Below are 20,470 nucleotides of genomic sequence, written 5' to 3' on the forward strand. Positions count from 1 at the left end.
TAAGAAGATCTGTACATGAATATGCACATTGATAAAAACACTTACATGTATCTATATAACTCAGAAACGATACCAACTCTCTAGTATTTACAGAATTCGTGATCCGGCATCGATTATGGCATGTCAAACGTTGCAATATTTGATAATCTTGTGATGTATATTCAAAATCTTGTGATGTATGTTCGAAATCTTGTGATGTATATTCAAAATCTTGTGATGTATGTTCGAAATCTTGTGATGTATATTCAAAATCTTGTGATGTATGTTCGAAATCTTGTGATGTATATTCAAAATCTTGTGATGTATGTTCAAAATCTTGTGATGTATCTTCAATATCTTGTGATGTATATTCTTAAACTTGTGATGTATATTCTATAATCTTGTGATGTATGTTCGAAATCTTGTGATGTATATTCGAAATCTTGTGATGTATGTTTGATAATCTTGTGATGTATATTCGAAATCTTGTGATGTATGTTCGATATCTTGTGATGTATATTCGAAATCTTGTGATGTATATTCTATAATCTTGTGATGTATGTTCGAAATCTTGTGATGTATATTCGAAATCTTGTGATGTATATTCAATATCTTGTGATGTATGTTCAAAATCTTGTGATGTATATTCAATATCTTGTGATGTATATTCGAAATCTTGTGATGTATATTCTATAATCTTGTGATGTATGTTCGAAATCTTGTGATGTATATTCGAAATCTTGTGATGTATGTTTGATAATCTTGTGATGTATATTCGAAATCTTGTGATGTATGTTCGATAATCTTGTGATGTATATTCGAAATCTTGTGATGTGTGTTCTACAATTCAGTGATGCGTGCAATAAAATTGCATGACGCAACAGAAAAGTAAGGACAATTTTTATTGGTTAGAAATAACGAAAGTAGCCGGAGCGGTTGTAATGCACACATTGACACAACTTCGCAAGCATGAAATTGACGAATTCAACCTAAAGTCAAAATTATAGGTAATAGAAAAATTGTTTTGGTATCAAGAAGCACTAAGTCAGTCATAACGTGAAAAGTGGGAATCAAGAACATTAATTTGATTTGTTTGAAGGTACATCAAAAACAATTTAGTGGCTTATTGCTGAACTAAACAGCTAAAGGATGTTTTATCCTATTTTTACGTCCTCATATTGTAGTGATGTTGATTAATCGGTATGATTTATTCTATATTGGTGCTAGTTAGAATAATCTAACTGTATCTCGGGACAAACTCTCACCACGCAGGGTTCGAAATTGCATGGCCCATTGCAGCTGCATTGACCGTAGCCCTAGTCCAGGGACGACTTTGCAATAAATAAATAAATAACACGACAAATTTTTAGGAGAAAGGGAATGTCTGGAAAAGATTAATTGCTATGCATCATTGAATACTGTCATTCACAAATTTGTCCAATTATTTTTATAGTAAATGTATTGAGCCGGGCTCATTTACAGGATAATGAACAAGGACTGTGGTGACAGTTTAAAATCACGTTCAGACGTTTAGAGAATATGTAATACACACAAAAATATCTCAATGGCATGTATAATATTAAATAGTTTTAAAAATAAAATAAAATATAGCTAGGAATTAACAGCGAAAAATATTTATCACGTATTGTGTCTGGGTAATCCGGCTTTATATACAAACAGAAGTAAATAAACACCGATGCAGCAAGATTAATTAAGGTCAAACGTCTCTGCACTGATGTGTCCTCAGCGGGGAGATTTGCATTAAGTCATTAATGATGTTCCCTGCATTTGTGTTAGCCTGATAGTACAACCTTTATTTATAGAATCAATCTAATTCAAATTAGATGTTAGATCCGCTTGCATACTCGCTACACTAACATCTAACAACATCCCGTTGAGGGTCACGTCAGAGGTCAAATTCTATCAATTAATCAAATCGCAGCTGGCAAAATCATCATATATTGTTGAAGCGAATAAATCTTGAGGCGTTCCGAATTTAACCTCTTACGTGACCCTAAATGGGATGACTTGTTAGATGTTAGTGTGGCGAGTATGCGAGCAGATCTAACATCTAATTTTAATTATATTGTTTATAGAATATGATGCAGACAGGGATACCTGGTGAAAACCTTTCGCACCCGTTGAATTATACTTTGTAAAATATTAGTCAAAGGAGCCTGGAAAAAATATTAAACAATTTAATATTATGATAAAAATATTCAATTTACTATTTCTTAAGGTGTTGAATGGATTTTGTTTTCTCAACAGCGGCTGGTGCACGTACCATACTTTTACTCGTAAACTCAATTTGGCGGTGAAGAAGCAGCATTTTCTGTTGCTCACCGTCGCAATAGCTGAGCATTGCTCTACGAGCAATGTGCCCGGCTAAAAATCATAATATTTGTAATGATATATCATATTCTAGACTTGACATACAATAAACAATGATAAGAATTATTGTTGCATATCTGCAGTGATTTTCTTTGATCTTTCTGTGGTGATAATTTATCCCATAATATCACATGTGTGATAATACTTTCCAAACATGTTTCAAAGTTTTTACACTGACTTTATCATACAGTTTTAAAGAACAGTTTTATGAGCTCATAAGTATATTAAATGGTTAATTTATCAAAACCTGCATTTAAAAATTCAGAAGTCTTAAGTTAAACCAAATTGTCCAGGGTATTCTTAGTAAGGTATGTCAAAGGTCATGGTTAAGTGACTTTGTAAGGCTGGTATTTTTTCTTTAGTTTTATGGCAATCAGTGCACATGGTAAATAGCATAAAATTACCCTTAAAGGTCTTATGCAAGGAGATAGCTAATTAAAATGAACAAATGTAGTTCTATGTATGATGTATATAGAGACAATAATATTTCTTTTCTTTTTTCATTTTCAGGAACTTTACGTAGGTCTACAGTTTTAATTTTGGACTCATGCACTAGGAATATCATATCAGCAGAATTGTGCCACTGAATCAAAGGGAACTCTTTTTTTTTAGGTACGCATGATCGATGTAACTTCCTCGATGGTGTGTTGGCTGTTTGCCCATGTGTATTTCGGGGTATAGGTATGTTTAGTCTCAATTTTCTTTCTTAAAAGCCGCATAAGGGGTATATTTTTTCTGATCTCAAATTTTGTCTAAGCATTAATCTTTTTTCTCATTCATGAATTATCTGCTGAGAGTCTAGTTAATTAATTTATTTAATTAAAGCTATATAGTAACATATAGTGAAATTATTTCCTTGTGTGAGACCTAAAGAAAATCAGGTTACTCATTTTTATGACAATTTCTTTGATTTCAGGAGTAGCCTCCCCTTTTAAAGATCAAAAATGGTGATTTTACAGTGCGGCATGCAGTCTGGTCTTCAAGGAAGAGTTTTGACACCTGTAATACCCATATTTCTACCCTTCACCTCTGTAACCTTTGTTGAGTTCATCAGACTGGTAAGAAAAACAATATTGTTAATTGAAATAATTTTATCAAGATAAATAAAATAATTAATGAAAAAAAAATTACATGAACACTGACTCCCTCATATAAGAAAATGTCACATTTTACACATTGCAATTATACATCATTTACATATTCACATTTTCCCCATTTACACATGCAGTTGAATAGATTTAGTGCTTAATAATACATAGCAACAATTATTACACGAATCCTAAGACAATTCACAAAATACATGAATGCATTAAACTGTGAAATACAGATTTCGTACATTTAATTAAAATGCACAGCATCAGAACCCCCCCCCCTTCACAATCTTGCAACTTTCTTTTTAATTCAAAGTCACTAGGCAACACTAAAGATTTCCACTTATTGCTTTTCTGTCCAAGACAGGAAGTTGAGGAACAAAGTTGACAGGACATCCTGAACTGTCTTCGCTACCAGCTTATGAGGGAACCAGCTGCAGTGGACAAAGTATGTTACATCATAGGATAATAGGTAAGTCTCCGGAGTAGTGTTTGTAGCAATTCTCGTACTTGGTCCTGCATCGAAGATTCAGGACTATTGATATTTATCTCTGCTTGGTTTGGTTCTTCCCAGAAACATGTTACTGGTGGTGGTCCCTATATTCTTCTGGCTTTTGTGGTGAGGAATGTTTCATTTCTAGCTCTTTTCTGATCACATTTTGTCTATCTAGCTGTTTGTCTGTCTGTCTGTCCATCTGTCTGTCTGTAAACTTTTCATATTTTCGACTTCTTCTCTAGAACCCATGGACCAATTTCAACCAAACTTGCCACAAAGCATCCTTGAGTGAAGGGGATTCAAGTTTGTTCAAATAAAGGGCCACACCCTCATTCAAGGGGAGATAATTGGGAATGAATGTAAATTTGATGGTATGTTTTAAAAATCTTGTTCTCAAGAACCACTGTGCCAGGAAAAATGAAACTTATGGAGAAACATCCTCAGGTAGTGTAGATTTAAATTTGTTCAAATCATGACCACCGGGGGGAGGGCGGAGCCACAATGGCTGACCAAAGTTTAACATAAAAATATATATAGGAAAATTCTTTAAAAATCTTCTTCTCAAGAATGACAAAGCCATAATTGATCCTATTTATATGGAAGCATCCTCAGGTAGTGTCGATTCAAGTTTGTTCAAATCATAACCCCCGGGGTAGGGCGGGGCCACAATGGAAGATCAAAGTTTTACATAGAAATATAAAGGAAAAATCTTTAAAAATCTTCTTCTCAAGAACAGCAAAACCCTGATTGATCATATTTATATGGAAGCATCCTTAGGTAGTGTAGATTCAAGTTTGTTCAAATCATGTCCTCGGGGGTAGGACGGGGCCACAAAGGATGATCAAATTTTATATAGAAATATATAGGAAAATTCTTTAAAAATAACCTTCTCAAGAAAAGCAAAGCCATGATTGGTCAAGGGACTACTTTTTGGATTTAAACTTTTCAATAAAAAAACAATTTTTACTTTTTCCTAGCCACAGTGCTCAGGTGAGCGATGTGGCCCATGGGCCTCTTGTTTTTTTTTTTTTTTAAAATGATCAATCATTAAATATAAATAAATCAGTTGTTAAAAAATTTGCTTCATATTTGAAGTGCCTTAAACCGACCCTCTGATGAAAGTGACCAGTGTTTTTTGCACCTTGGAAGGTTTATTGGTAAAATATAAGAAGGAAGTTATGATTTTGGTGTTACTATTGTTGTTATTTAAGTTTGATTTGATTTTTATATTACGAGTATTATGAAACTGTTATTTTGTTACTGACCGATGGTTAATTTTAATTGTGAACAAATGTACAAAGATGAGGAGTATAATATAGTTGGCTATGTATAATGCCCAATTTTTGAACATACTATGTAATAAATATTAATAACAACCTTTGAATAATTGGAAAGACAATATTATAAATATGATAGCATTTTTGTACATGAGCATACATTTTTGAAAGGAAAAATAAATTATTCAATTGCATTAAAAAAAATATTTTGTTTCATATTCTTGCGAATTATCAGATCATTCTTCTATTATTTAAATACTCTGTCATTATGAAACTTTGTTAATAATTAAGTAAATATTAATTGTACATTTGCACCAATTTTTACATGGCATTTTCACACTAAGAATGCCACGTGCAAAATTATATACAGGAACAATTCTGAACAAATATATGCAAGTGAGTTGTAAATTTGATATGTAATGCATACATTACAAAAACCCATGACAGTGTTCACTAAAATGAAATGTATGGACTCTTATATAAATACTTGGTATATGTGATATGGATATTATGGATGATATTTTTGAGAATGACACAAGTAATGAAATTTTTCAGCATTGAATTGGATTCTTGAACCAGAGCCATGTGAACCTGGTCCACCTGTACCTCTCATTGAAGACCTGTTAACATCACCAGAGTATGTTCATTCTGATACCCCTATGGTATGGTTACAGCATGCATTATCCCTGAATCCATTAAAAGAGCTGCATTGGCAATGAAACAACCCAATGTGGTCGATTGTAAGGAAACATAGCATATCAGCTTCCAACTTTGGTGCAGTTCTCAGTTCTAAGCAAAGGCGGTAAGACGTGTGATTAAATTTTTGCGAAATAGACTTTTAAAATTACAGTCAAACTTTGTTATCTCAAACCCATTATCTCATATTTCATGGATATGTCAAAGTAATTTTGAAGTCCAAACCATTTATAAAAGACTGGGACATTTTATTCTTGATAACTCTTTATGTATTATTCTTGAATCCACGGATATTTCCAACATTTTTCTTGGTCTCATTGAGTTTGAGATAATGAGGTTCGACTGTAATGACTAGATATTTGTATATAAAGATGCAGGAAATATAAGATTAATAACCAAAAATCATATTTTCTTCTCCAGATTGACATTGTCACTGAAGAAACAGCTGATGTCGGCTTACAATCTGGAGTCCATCAAGGCTGTTGCATGGGGTATCACTCATGAAGATGATGCTTTGAGAAAGTATGAAAAGGACTTTGATGCAGCTGTAGAGCAGTCAGGTATACAGCACAAAATAACATTCATTCAACCTCTGACATGTTAACATTCAATGTGTCAAAACAAATAACAGGACTTATCCTGGTAAAAAAACAGAAATCAATTACTGAAGTCTAATTGTAAAAAAAAAAACTAGAAATATGTCCATAGGACATGAATGCCCCGCCGAGGATATATTGGTAAAGCAACATGAAATTTGTACATGTATAAAATTTGATCAGTTTGGTTCAGGCAGGGCTTATAGTTAGTTGGGAATAAAAATGTAGGTCCAGCATCCAAAGCAAGTCTGGTAGTGTCCATCCCTAGATGCATCATCCATGCAAGTTTGGTTCAGGTAGGGTTTATAGTTACTTGGGAATGAAAATATAGGTCAGATCCAGCATCCGAAGCAAGTCTGGTAGTGTCCATCCCTAGCTGCATCATCCATGCAAGTTTGGTTTAGGTAGGGCTTATAGTTACTTGGGAATGAAAATGTGAGTCAGATCCAGCATCCGAAGCAAGTCTGGTAGTGTCCATCCCTAGATGCATCTTCCATGCAAGTTTGGTCGAAGAAAGGCTGATAGTTCCTTAGGAATAAATCTGCTCCAAAAACTTCAACCTGGTCACTCATCTGGAAAATGTAGGTCAGATCCAGCATCCGAAGCAAGTCTGGTAGTGTCCATCCTTAGATGCATCATCCAAGCAAGTTTGGTCTAAGTAGGGCTTATAGTTCCTTAGGAATAAATCTGCTCCAAAAACTTCAACCTGGTCACTCATCTGGAAAATGTAGGTCAGATCCAGCATCCGAAGCAAGTCTGGTAGTGTCCATCCTTAGATGCATCATCCAAGCAAGTTTGGTCTAAGTAGGGCTTATAGTTCCTTAAGAATGGACCTGCTCCAAAAACTTTAATTTGGTCACTCATCTGGAAAATTTAGGTCAGATCCAGCATCCGAAGCAAGTCCGATAGTGTTCATCTCTAGATGCATCATCTATGCAAGTTTGTATCAACATGTAAAGTTTGATAACACCATCTTGAATGGTATGTTTAAAACAGAGCTAAACACTATTTAAGAAAAGTCAGGTCAAGGTCAAAAGAAAGGTCAAGGTCAAAAAATGTTGATGCAGTTGCATAGCTCTCATCAATATCTATCAGCATATGAAGTTTAATGAAAATATCTTGGATAGTTTCTTTGAAACTTAGCTTTGAACAGAGCTCAACACAAAGTGGGACGGAAGGACAGAAGGACAGAAGACGGACATGACAAACACTATATGCCCCGGCCATATTCATGGCGGGGCATAAATATTCAGTTACCAACATATTCCAGAAAATTTGCTTTTTGAAGTAGAAGGATTATAAAAGCTCTACTTAGACTTTGTTTGCATTACAAAATCAATTGTATTATGGTTTGTTTGCATTCAGTAGTATTATAATTTTTTCTGGAAAGGATATGGTTGCATGAATCCGGAGTGTTGGGAGCTTCACCTGATGGCTTAGTTGTTCGACCACCAACATGCAGTGTATTTTATCAAACTCCAGAAGCCAAAGACGCCATTCCTGATATTGTAGAGGTGAAGTGTCCATATACAGCATCGTCTTCAACAGTAGCAGATGGGGCACAAAATTTGAAGGATTTTTCATAGGTAAATAACATTAAAAATCTGTATTGTCCAGTACTTTGAAATTAAAAATCTTGGTGAGTAAATGATTTCAAAACATGTATTAATTTACAAGTGCACTGTTCAATATGGTATGAAGATATTGAAAAAGGAGGGGATATGTACTGGTATGACACAACTTAAGTGTTTTTTGATTTTTTTTTAGATCTTAAACAAGATACCCCGTGCCTGAAAACCAGTCACCCGTACTATCATCAAATTCAAGGCCAGCTACACATATGTAACAAAACATTCTGCGACTTAATTGTGTGGACAAGAGTAGACTGCATTGTGATTAGAATAGTAAAAGACATTGAATGGACAGCAAATGTTCCAAAGCTGATAGATTTCTACATTAACATTTTCATTCCAGCACTGATGGAAAACTGAGTTCTGGTTTGAACTTCTTGACACTTAGTTTTGTACCTCTAGAATTTTCTAACAATGGAAAATGGGTAATCATGTTAAATGTGTTGAATGTTCCCAAGTCTCATAAATGTATGATATAATATGTCACAATCCAATGAATCCATCATAAAACTTCTGGCTTATAAGACTATTTTAAATAGCAATGATGATTAATAAAATCTATGTACTACATAAAAAAAGAATATCAAAATTTAGAATCATTTTATTAATGAATTGAAGATGTTATTCTCAAAGTGAAAATGTAACATTTTTGTCTTTCTTAATAGATAAATTGTTGAAAACATGAATTTGTTGAGTTGTGCTTTAAAGGTAAATATACTTTAAACTAGAGATTGAAAATTATAAGTAAACCCTCTTCCAAATTATATTGTCAAATGAAGAATCGAATTGCCAAACATTCTTGTAATAAATCCATGCTAAACAAAAGGGATTTTCATTTTCTGAAGTACATGAATTACAACATACTACAAAGTTAACAAATATAACCATTGACATTGATAACAAATCAAAATTTGCTTATCCCTTGCACTTTGGTATGAATATCTTCACTGTTTAGTGTATACTGTCACACGCCAATGCAAATTTATAATAAGTACATGTATCTTTAAGTAATTTCTTTCAAAAGTGGAGCTTGCAAGTTTACAAGACAAGAACAGAGTTGAAATATTTTTGTTGAGATTGGTCTGTAAGTAGATGGTATGTGACGGAGAATCTCGTAATTCTTTATCCTCTCGTTGGCTCTTTCCACATGAATAAGTGCTTTAGCAATCTTGTAACAGTGCTGCTTCTTGTATGGTAAACTGGCCTCGTGTCGATAAAAGAGCTTTTATAATTAAGCAGACACCCTGGGGCAACTGGTCATGAATGGTGAAACCTTTGACCACCAAATTAAGGTCTCCAGCTTTGAACTTTCGTAAAACTTGGCTGTGACGTACAATAGCTACATCAGAAGTAGAACCTGGGTACAGCATGGAGCAAAATGTAAGTGCACCATTTGGAGGCACGCAAGTTACTGCTTTAAAAGTATGGCAACTTTTGTACATACTGTAGGCCATGGCCTGATTATCCATATGTGTTGGGATGTCCTGGGTTGTTTCATTTGCATCCATGGATGCTCTAGCAGAGGAAAAATCCTCAAAAGATTTTGGCAGAGACCCTGAAAAAAAGTTGGAAAAAAATTAATTTGATTATTTGTAATTGTGTAAAAAAATTGTGTTACAGTCAATCTTTCAAGAATACAATAAATTTAACTGCATTAAATTTTTGCAAGTCATTATGATAAATTTTAAAACAAACCTTTGCATTTAAGCCGACTTGGAAAACATTCTACGCTACATTCTACACTACGCCATCAGACAGCATCTTGTATAGGGAAAAGACCACTAATTATTTTCCCATAGAACTCCATACAAACCTTAGGCCCTCTCAGTACTTTACTATGACAATTTCAGAAAAATCTTTAGCATCATTTCAAACTTTGTTCTAAGCCCTAACAAAAAATACTGAAAAAAATATATGGTCCCATGGCGTTTATAGGTCAAAATTGCAGTTATTTTCAACTTATAGAGATTCGCAGTAAATAACACGCGGCATAAAAAATTAACCCCCACTCCTAAAATCTTCCCTGGCATTTCTATAGTTTCTGTAATATTCCCTCATCCCATCATTTATTTCAAAGGTCATTAATTTTACTTTAAAATGAAAACAATTAAATACCTGATTTCAGCCAATGGCGTAACGCCTACCCATTCAGTATTCGGTTTAATGTTCCATAACAAACAAAGCCATGTGTGCATCCGGGGATTTGGTGCTCTCATTCCTATACTTACATACTTACCTGTCCCAGAATTAGTCAATTGTGGTAATTTCAAAGACTATACACCTACCTGTGAACATGTATGAAATTTGAGTCCTGTGACTTCAGTGTATTGGATACTGTGACCATCTCAAATGATGACACCTTACTGCTACCAGCACAATTCAAAGGAGTGAATGACGTCTGGGCCGGTGATGATATTTGGATATATTGGTGACTGTAATAAATAAAATATTTGTACAATGAATTGTTTTTGTGCTTTGATGTTAATAAAGTGATATTAAGTCAAAATTGAGTCAATAATTTCATAAGGGTGGATTCTACCCAGAATTAGGTAAAAAGCTCCAAAATTGGATAAATCATAGTTAATTAAGCAAAATTCAAAGGTTTTAAAAAGACTGATATAGAATTTTTTTATGCTTATGCAAAGTATATTTTTTAAGACTCTGATATACTAATTGATTCTTATCTAATCCCTCCTATTGCTTAAGTATGTACAAAAAAGTTTCCCCACCCCCCAGTGAAAAACACTTAAAGAAATAGCAGGTGCCCCCTTTTATTTTTGTTTACAATTAATTTAGACAAGTTTAAATCAATCCTTTTGATAACAAATCAAAGTTCAATGTCTGTAGTCTTATACATTACAATCAGAAGCTACTTTTTGAATTTTATTCCAAGAAAAGGAGAATTTAAATAATTTTTTTTAAAAATTAAAGAAAAGCAAAAACTGAACCCAAAATGTACTTTACAATAAGAGGCTGGAAAGTTAATAAATAAAATTTTTACCTGCAATGTACAGAAAACTGTCCGACAAAATACATCGGGTGGGTAGGGAGTCTCCATTTTCTTCTTATATAGAGAAAATGCCCCTGCTGATCAGAGACCTAAACTCCCAAATAATAACAAAATATGTTAACATAACAGTCAATCTAAGATGTTCATCCCTCAATGGCAACAAGTTTTTATTACAGTAACTGAAATTGTTAGGAAATAGGAAATCACAATTGGAATTCCTTTAAATGTACCTTCTCTTTGTTGTATTTAATATCGTGGATTGATATTGGCTTCCTTTTACTAGACTCTATTTTTAGGGCAAGCAATTCCTTTTCCAGTTGTATTTCTGTTGAGAGGCGCTGCATTTCTTGAGTACAGTTAAATGTGCAGGATGCTGAGTAGTTGTGCTCTGATATCAACTGAAAATATATTGTAAATCATGTACAGTTAAAAGAACTTTATATATTATTAAAAATTATTGAAAATGTTTCAGTGTTGGTCATTTGTCATCATTGGTGTTTTAAATGAGCTTTATTTTTCTTGATATTGACATTTTGGTGCTTGTGGAATCTGCAACTGGTCCATCTGTGAAGATGACAGGGACTCCTCACTTTTGAGTTTTTTCCTCCTTTGTAAAATAATTAAACTTGAATTATTTTTTTATTCAGTTGTAAGCTACTCTGTTTATATACATGTACCCTTTTAAAGATTTTTAGTAAAATATTCTCAATTAAACTCCACCCACCCACCATCCAAAAACAAGATGTCGGTCATATTTTGAAAAATAATTTCACCTTTTTGTACATTCAGGATCAGAGAAATCCATGGCCTTTCCTTCATTCCATGCAAAATATGCAGGGTCCCCCTCCTTCTTACCATCCTTAAGTTAAAGTGGCAGGAGCAGATGCGATCATTCTGATCTCCTGGTTGGCGATCAGCTCATCTAGAAATATACATTATACAAAGACTGAGTGAAGGAGAATTAAAAAGCAAAACATGTTCATTTAGCATGTTATTATCAAATAGCCTAAATGACTTATTTTTTCATTATTTTTTTTTTTAAATGTTACATTTACTTGCAAGTACAAGATAACCATGTGCATAACATTAACTAATCCGAGATTCCTCTGACTCTAACCCCCGCTTTTATATTGTGACTTGTGCGCACAAGTCACAATATAAAAGCGGGGGTTAGAGTCAGAGGAATCTCGGATTAAACATTAACAAACGGTAACAGTATTTGGTAGTAATAATACGAAATAAAATGTCATAAAAACAGCTGTTAAACAAAAATTAATCTTGCTACAAATTGCACAGTTTTTGTAGTATGTTACTGTACTCTTCATTATTCTTCTGCTATATTGATTACTACGAGATTTAACTTTTTAGCATGCATGTATAAATACTGTATCTGACAATGCAGCATCGTGACATATCGTTACAAGTACCTACAAATTTTGTCAATACATCTACGTTTACTGAGTTTTTTCCCTAGCAGGCCGAAATATCTCCATCATGTCACCAGGAACAACACTCGTGCATCTCGTAATTAGTGCTGCAATAAACAAACTGATGTTTTTTCTCACCTGCATGGTTTTCCCGACGCTTCAGCTACTTTCGTTATTTCTAACCAATGAAAATTGTCCTTACTTTTCTGTTGCGTCATGCAATTTTATTGCACGCATCACTGAATTGTAGAACACACATCACAAGATTTCGAATATACATCACAAGATTATCGAACATGCATCACAAGATTTCGAATATACATCACAAGATTATCAAACATACATCACAAGATTTCGAATATACATCACAAGATTTCGAACATACATCACAAGATTATAGAATATACATCACAAGATTTTGAACATACATCACAAGATATTGAATATACATCACAAGATTATAGAATATACATCACAAGATTTCGAATATACATCACAAGATTTCGAACATACATCACAAGATTATAGAATATACATCACAAGATTTCGAATATGCATCACAAGATATCGAACATACATCACAAGATTTCGAATATACATCACAAGATTATCAAACATACATCACAAGATTTCGAATATACATCACAAGATTTCTAACATACATCACAAGATTATAGAATATACATCACAAGTTTAAGAATATACATCACAAGATATTGAATATACATCACAAGATTTTGAACATACATCACAAGATTTTGAATATACATCACAAGATTTCGAACATACATCACAAGATTTTGAATATACATCACAAGATTTTGAATATACATCACAAGATTTCGAACATACATCACAAGATTTTGAATATACATCACAAGATTATCGAATATTGCAACGTTTGACATGCCATAATCGATAAAAACGGGTCTTTTGTAACTCAATTTAAGGAGTTTCTGTTTCATAAATCACTGAATAATCTGTTTAAAGTCTAGAAAGGTGACGATTTACATTTAACTTTTGTGAAAATATTTATTTTATTCTCTTACACAAAACTACAACTGACAAAAAAAAAAAAGAACCCACAAACCTTATGTCAGTATTCCAAAAGATATTGAAATATTTCCCATCATAGTGTGATTGTTGAGGTCTCATTCATGTATAGTCCTAGGTTTGATTGGTTTGACCGTAGATATGTCCAGTAGCTCACATTTGCATGTGTCACTGTGATAGATAATCTTACTTACTTGGAACCATGCGCTTTGTACTCTCTGTATGAACATGTATTGACATTCCCCGATTAAGTGTGTTACATTTCTCCCCCTCTATTTCCTGCCTCTAACGCTTGAGGGGATATCTTGATTGTATTTTTTTAGTGTTGTGGTTTCGGAATTCCTGTCTTTCACTTGTAAATGTTTCCCCCCTTTGCAATCATTTGCATCATTCTACAGTTACTATGCCTTGTTGATAAAGACTTTATTGAACAGATAGATTATCGTTTATATGAAAGAAAAGATTGTAAATCTTTCTGAATATATTTATTACTAGTATCATCCCTATTTCGAGGTCAGAAAATTCGAAATGTAAAATTAAAGGGAAACAAACTTCGGAATGAAATTCTGGCTATGTGTGTGGCAGTATGTTATCAATTCTTGTTTACTATTTACTAGTAAATTACTACATACCTCTAGATCTACTGAGATCATTTTAAAGTTTTTATTTTGACAAATTCCTATGTTCGCAGTTCTCATGCTTGTTACCATTCATTAGGCGTCATATTTCTCACAATTCTTTACCACAAATAAACATATCTCATTGCAAATAGTGAGTTCAACTTTGCAAAAATCGTAGACCTTTCTTTTTATAATTCTTCAATTGCATTTTTCTAGGAAATATGTTTGTAAGTCTATGGGCATCAATAACGAACATGTATTGCGCTGACAACCAATTTTTGCTAACAAATAGATATATGATAAAGTCGCATATTTTATCCCTTGCTTTTGGGAAAGATAGGAGACATTAAATCTTAATTGTCTGTCAGTTACGAAACAAATTTAATCTTCGTCATTCACTTTTGAATGAGAAAAGATTGGACGTTCACATTTTTTGTTCACATAACCTGTGACAAGTTATACATGCACCAGTGTTCCAATGATAAGGTATGAATTTTGATGTCTTGACCTTGAAGCTTGACCTACAAAAACACTTATAAATTTAACATATCTGTAATTCTGTTCGATATCTCCATATATTTCTTTACTTGCTTACTTAGTGCTCTTCATACCAGATAACACACATGTATAAAACAGTCACTACCACTCTGTCCAGCCCTTTTTGTTCTTGCTTCCGCTGTCCTCCACAATAAGCCTATTTGTCTCGGTCCACTTCCTGCTATTCTTTATTTCTTGTTTTTGGCCTGTCTTTTATGTGACGTCTGCTGTCCAGCAATGCTTTCTCTGGTGATATCAATGTTCATCTTCCTGAGCATTTAGGCGACCAATCTCCACTTCCTTCCAGCGATCTCCACAAAGATGTCTTCCGGTACTCACATCTCTCTGTGGTCGTTGTCAGACACTACATTTGGCCATGAGATTCTAGATATGGCATCAATCCATAAACAAGCTTACTTTCCTAGTGATATCTTTCCAGTTTATCCCGATCCATAAAGCTATGCTGATTTTACGTTACTATTGAAGATCCTTAGCTTAATTTGTTGTAAAAAGTATTACTTTTACTTTGGTTATAACTTCTGAATAACTTCTGAATAAGAGAAGATGCTTTGTTTATTATTGCACGTGCACATTACCCATGACAAAAAAATTCAAATGCAATATTTTTATACCTCGTGATCTTGAACTCGAAATTCATATTCATACTATACTTAGAGGATCTTTCTAAGTATAACGTATGAAATTTGACCCCATGGTCATATATATATATATATATATATATATATATATATATATATATATATATATATATATATATATATATATATATATATATATATATATATATATCAAAAAACTTATTTGTAAATAATTTGCTTCATTTTAGAAAGTGTTCAAACTTAAAACATTCTCTTGCCATCGAAATGACGACTGAGAGACACAAACTCCATATGCAGACGAGTACCGATGATAATAGTATACTGCTATATAAAAAGGGAAACTGAGAATAGGAATCTTCAAGTCATCACATTTAGCATAGAGTAGAGTTGTTAGTTTGCAATTCGGTATGGAACAGCTATGACAGACTTTGTGGATCTCAAGTCTATGTTCAAAGGAACATATGAAGTCAACATATGAATAAAATGAATAAAAACTAATGTAGTTCATTAATAAAGCATCCTCGATTTATTTAAATGTTGATACATGTATATCTAAAAGGCCGCAGAAAGAGACTTGTCCTTTTACTGTAGAAGTTTCGAATAAATCAAACACCAAATACATCTGCTAATACTGATTGAAAATATTCCAAAGTACATATTTAAAAAACTACTGAGTAACGGGGCACAATTAGTATTCATGAAAATAGCTTGACTGTTGATGACCTGATTTCCAAAATACACATACATATATGGTCAATCAGAAACTCGAACATCTTTAAAATGTCATTTAGGAGTACTTGTATTATATAAAAGCTATAATCAAGAATTACTAGTATGCTCGTCTTAAAATATTTGAGTATGAATTGTTATTATCATCTCGTGGCGTTGAGCAAATATCTGGACAAAACTCGTTTTCTACCTTGAACGAAGAGGTAGTACCTTTAAGATATTGTTGTTTCTGGTGTTTGACCTTCTCTTTAACCATCTATTCTATGAGTGTTTCAGAAAATATTTTTCAAATGTTCATGATGAACTGTTGAAGGTCATCTTCTATATGTTATTAATTGTACACAATCTCTAAGAGATAGAGATATTCGAATGCTTTAACCTAGCAAACATAAGGTTAAAAAGAATGTTTTGTTTTAATGGTATGATATGAACTTTCTTATCTGTGGCATGATTATAAAGAATGACTCTACCTTTTTAACCTTACTTAAATACGAATGTTCTCTGATTTACATGCAAATAAAATTAGAACATAAGGAAATAACGACAAAATACTTCTAAACGCTTCATCTTTGCTTGTCAAGGGTTTTCGATGCAATATCCACTCCGATCAGAAACCTTGGATTGCAAAGACGTGTACCTCCGTCTCTATTACTCATAATTTATATTTTGATTTCTTTCTAACATTGCCAAATGAAATAGAAATTGCCGTGAAAAATTCAAAACATCTCCCCTTAATTGGTTTTGGATCGTAAGGAACAAATGTTTACAAATGTAAGGAACAATGTTTACAGGGGAAAATTTTTCTTGAATTCCTTCAAAACACTACCCCTCCTTCGGTTTTTCCAAATATTACAAAAGTAGATCTATAACTTAAAGACAGAACCTATGTTCACCGGTTTAGAATTTTCATGATGGGTGATGTGTGGCTTCAACAAAAGGAAAAACATCTGAAAAATCTGTCAAAATTCTACCCCTCTTATAATTACCGGTATGCTTTGAGATCACTTTCATTCGAAACCAGTATTTAATCAGTTGGAAATTATAGTTTTTTTTCTAAGTATAAAAAAAATTTAACTTCCACTATTTTATGAAAAATTTAACGGCAGTGTAAATTATTTTGAAGAAGTAGATACAACTTCTACGGAAGCCCATTTAGGACCTATCAAAAAATATTTTTGAATTCGTTATAACGATTTTCAGAATGCGTTATAACGAATTTAATTTGTTATAACAGATTTTTAGAATTCGTTATAACAAATTTAATTTGTTAAAACAGATTTATTGAATTCGTTATAATGAATTTAATTTGTTATAGCAGATTCATTGAATTCGTTATAACGAATTTAATGTGTTATTACAGATTTATTGAATTCGTTATAACGAATTTAATCTGTTATTACAGATTTGTTGAATTCGTTATAACCAAATTCTTGAATTGGTTATAACGAATTCAACAAATCTGTAATAACAGATTAAATTCGTTATAACGAATTCAATAAATCTGTAATAACAAATTAAATTCGTTATAACGAATTCTAAAAATCGTTATAACAAATTAATTTCATTATAACGAATTCAATAAATCTGTTATAACAAATTAAATTCGTAATAACGAATTCAATAACTCTGTTTTAACAAATTAAATTCGTTATAACGAATTCTAAAAATTTGTTATAACAAATTAAATTCGTTATAACGAATTCTAAAAACCGTTATAACGAATTCAAAAATATTTTTCGATAGGTCCTAAATGGGCTTCCGTAAACTTCAAAGAATTGCATGTTTTATCTTTTAACCTGTGCATGGAATAGAAAAGAAAGAATTACAAAGAACTTTTAGCTATTTTAATGTTTACAGACTTTCATATACATGTACTAGTAAATATTATATCAATTTGTCGGAGGCATTTTTTAAATTTATCTTTGGTCTTAAAATAAGTGCGTTAAAAAGGCCCGTCTGCAAGATTTGTAGCTTTTTATGACGAATTATAGTGTACGATAACTAATTGTATGCCGTCATTTTAGAATTACAATTTATTTTATTTTATTATTATTATTATTATTATTATTATTATTATTATTATTATTGGTATGGCTATTGGCCTCCTCTGTAAGACCCATTAAATATCTTGTAAGATAATTCACACACGATACAAAGTTCATGAACATTGTTTTCCAGGTCATTTATTTTGAATTGAGAGATAAAAGTGCCTAAATATAAAACATACATGGAGAATGACCGGTAGAAGAGAATGTAACATTCTAAAGTAGAAGTAGTTACAACCTTATCAGTGACAAGATTATAAACTAGAATTTTGTTTTTGAATAAGGGAATCTTTCCTTAAAATTGTCTCAATTACTTTGAAACGAATTGTTATTTCGAAAATAACACTTGATAGACTACTTTAGAAAGACCTAACATGACACATGTAACAAATTAATGACCAAAAAAATAGCAAAGGCCACTTAGGGCCCTTTTTGACCTTGTGCATTTCTGTACTGTAAGCTTACCTGCTTAGTTTTTGCTGTTAATTATTGCAGTATTTACACTTGCATAACAAAGCATTATGACGTCATAAGATATGTCATTTTTACCATATTCTGTAAATTTCTTTTAAAATTGACAACGTTTGTAGTTTTTTTTTCAATATTTCATATAGAGCACAATCTCTGATCCAAGATATGCAATTACATAATGAAAGATCCGACAGGGCCATTTTATGCATTAAGTTAACCTAGACCTTTGTTTTCTCCTCTAATGATATCCTTAAGATCTAGTAAATGAAAGGTGCCTGCAGATTTATCAAATTTAAGAAATAAATTTCTTAATGAATCTTTATAATTTTAGCTTGGTCAAATCACAGGACTGAAGTTTTTATCTTCAAAAAAAAAAAAACAAAACAAAAAAAAAAAATTTCTCACCCTCAACTAGAAAACACGTTTTTTTTTTTAGTTGAGGATAGGAATTTTTTTCCCGGATTTTTTTTTTTTTTTTTTTTTTTTTAGTGACGATGAAAAATTCAGACTTCTGTGGTCAAATAATGTGTTTCGGAGCATAATTTGTAGGTAAACAAGATGAAAATTCATATATAAAGCTATCATTTCTTATGAAAAATTAAGAAATCCAGTCATAAATATGGGATTTTTTTCCCCATATTAAACAAAGAAAATGTAACCCACAGTCTCAGAAAACGGTAATTTCTATTTTTTTCCCTCTTCTTTAAAATAATGTCAACTTTCATATAGGTATCGACACTACTTTTCATGTGATTTCAAATTGAATTCCTTGAAAATACTCTATTTTATACATAATTCTATTGGTGCCGTGAAGCACGGGAAAAAGTTGAAAGTGATTATGACGTCATCATGGATCTAGCACCAAATTCCACATGACGTCACAATGAATATTACTACATTCATTGTGACGTCGCATCTACTGTGACAACACAATTTAGTAACGCAATTAAAACTACATACTTGTTTCAATACCAACCATGGGGAGTTCCAAAATTCTTGGACAAATTATTGCTGGATTAACGATAGGGCTGCCACTGTGTATGAGTGCACCTTTATCTATAAGCTCCCATCAGGACGGAGTATCAGACATCCATAATCCTCAAGATTTCAAAGGAGAGCGACAGTTTCCATTGATTAAGAACCTTCTGATGTTTTACGTTGTAGGCATCATTTGTACATTCATGGCATGCTTTGGATGCAAAATTGCACAAATGTGCACATTTCCATGCCAATACGATACTGAAGATCAACAAGGCGACTGGAACATGGGTCCCCGTCCCATTCCTCAATACTTTGAGGAAGAGGAGGAAGATTCTGTAGGTTACGCTCCTCAAGCAGTAATTTCGGAAACCTCGTCCATTTACGAAAATCCTAACATTACAACTGTGATGGAGTGTCCCGGCCTGTACGGGCTGCATGGTTTTAAAGAAGATGAGGAGATTGTTATTTTCAATCCATTATTCAGCGAGAAGTAAATTGAAATGAAGGATTGTTAATTGGCCATTTTACCCAGGAGTAATAATGAAGAATGGATGCTGGTGTTTTACTGAGGAGTGGAATAAGGGGTTCGAGGAGCATTTTTGACAATCACGAAGAAGTTCTTTGTCAATGTGTGAAAAGATTTTATGTACCTTTTTTCTCTCTAAGAAGGGTGGATGGTTTGAGGTGTAGTGTCTACAGATTTTTTTCTTGTTTGCCAGAACTTAACAAGGAGCAGTGGACGTTTGGGTTTTATTACTGTTTATAATCTTCATATATCATTCTAAAATAAATTTTGGTTTTGTTGTTGCATTTTTTAATT

At 32.7% G+C, this 20,470-nt stretch overlaps 1 protein-coding gene and 1 long non-coding RNA gene across 6 annotated transcripts; one reads left to right on the forward strand and one right to left on the reverse strand.

Annotated features, from left to right (window-relative positions):
• Nucleotides 1-901: 901 nt before the first annotated feature.
• On the forward strand, nt 902-8,843 carry LOC134263554 (uncharacterized). 5 transcript variants are annotated; one of them, XR_009991295.1, is made up of 8 exons: nt 902-986; nt 2,881-3,051; nt 3,287-3,428; nt 3,829-3,933; nt 5,790-6,036; nt 6,351-6,490; nt 7,917-8,112; nt 8,294-8,843. It is a non-coding gene; the product is annotated as an uncharacterized LOC134263554 (long non-coding RNA). The 5 variants fall into 5 exon arrangements; XR_009991296.1 differs by having other exon boundaries at nt 2,881-2,982; XR_009991297.1 differs by having other exon boundaries at nt 922-986; nt 2,983-3,051.
• LOC134263553 (uncharacterized) lies at nt 8,743-12,950 on the reverse strand. The gene is made up of 7 exons (XM_062745936.1): nt 12,595-12,950; nt 11,941-12,089; nt 11,680-11,774; nt 11,398-11,564; nt 11,159-11,256; nt 10,443-10,589; nt 8,743-9,712 (listed from the first exon to the last, which is right to left on the reverse strand). The coding sequence occupies exons 2-7, from the start codon at nt 11,970-11,972 to the stop codon at nt 9,691-9,693; spliced, it is 561 nt and encodes a 186-aa protein (XP_062601920.1). The 5' UTR covers nt 11,973-12,089; nt 12,595-12,950; the 3' UTR covers nt 8,743-9,690.
• Nucleotides 12,951-20,470: the final 7,520 nt, after the last annotated feature.

Source organism: Saccostrea cucullata, unplaced genomic scaffold, assembly GCF_032062105.1.
Source record: "Saccostrea cucullata isolate Sc308-1 unplaced genomic scaffold, CSIRO_AGI_Scuc_v1 ctg11208, whole genome shotgun sequence".
Lineage (NCBI taxonomy): Eukaryota > Metazoa > Mollusca > Bivalvia > Ostreida > Ostreidae > Saccostrea > Saccostrea cuccullata.

What these genes read in the sequence shown, in the direction of transcription:
- LOC134263553 (XM_062745936.1), bottom strand. Translation starts at nt 11,972, where the DNA reads ATGGATTTCTCTGATCCTGAATGTACAAAAAG. An exon ending in GATCCTGAATGTACAAAAAG is followed by an intron (nt 11,775 to 11,940) that starts GTGAAATTATTT and finishes TATTTTACAAAG; the next exon opens with GAGGAAAAAACTCAAAAGTG. An exon ending in AATTTCATACATGTTCACAG is followed by an intron (nt 9,713 to 10,442) that starts GTAGGTGTATAG and finishes ACTTTTTTTCAG; the next exon opens with GGTCTCTGCCAAAATCTTTT.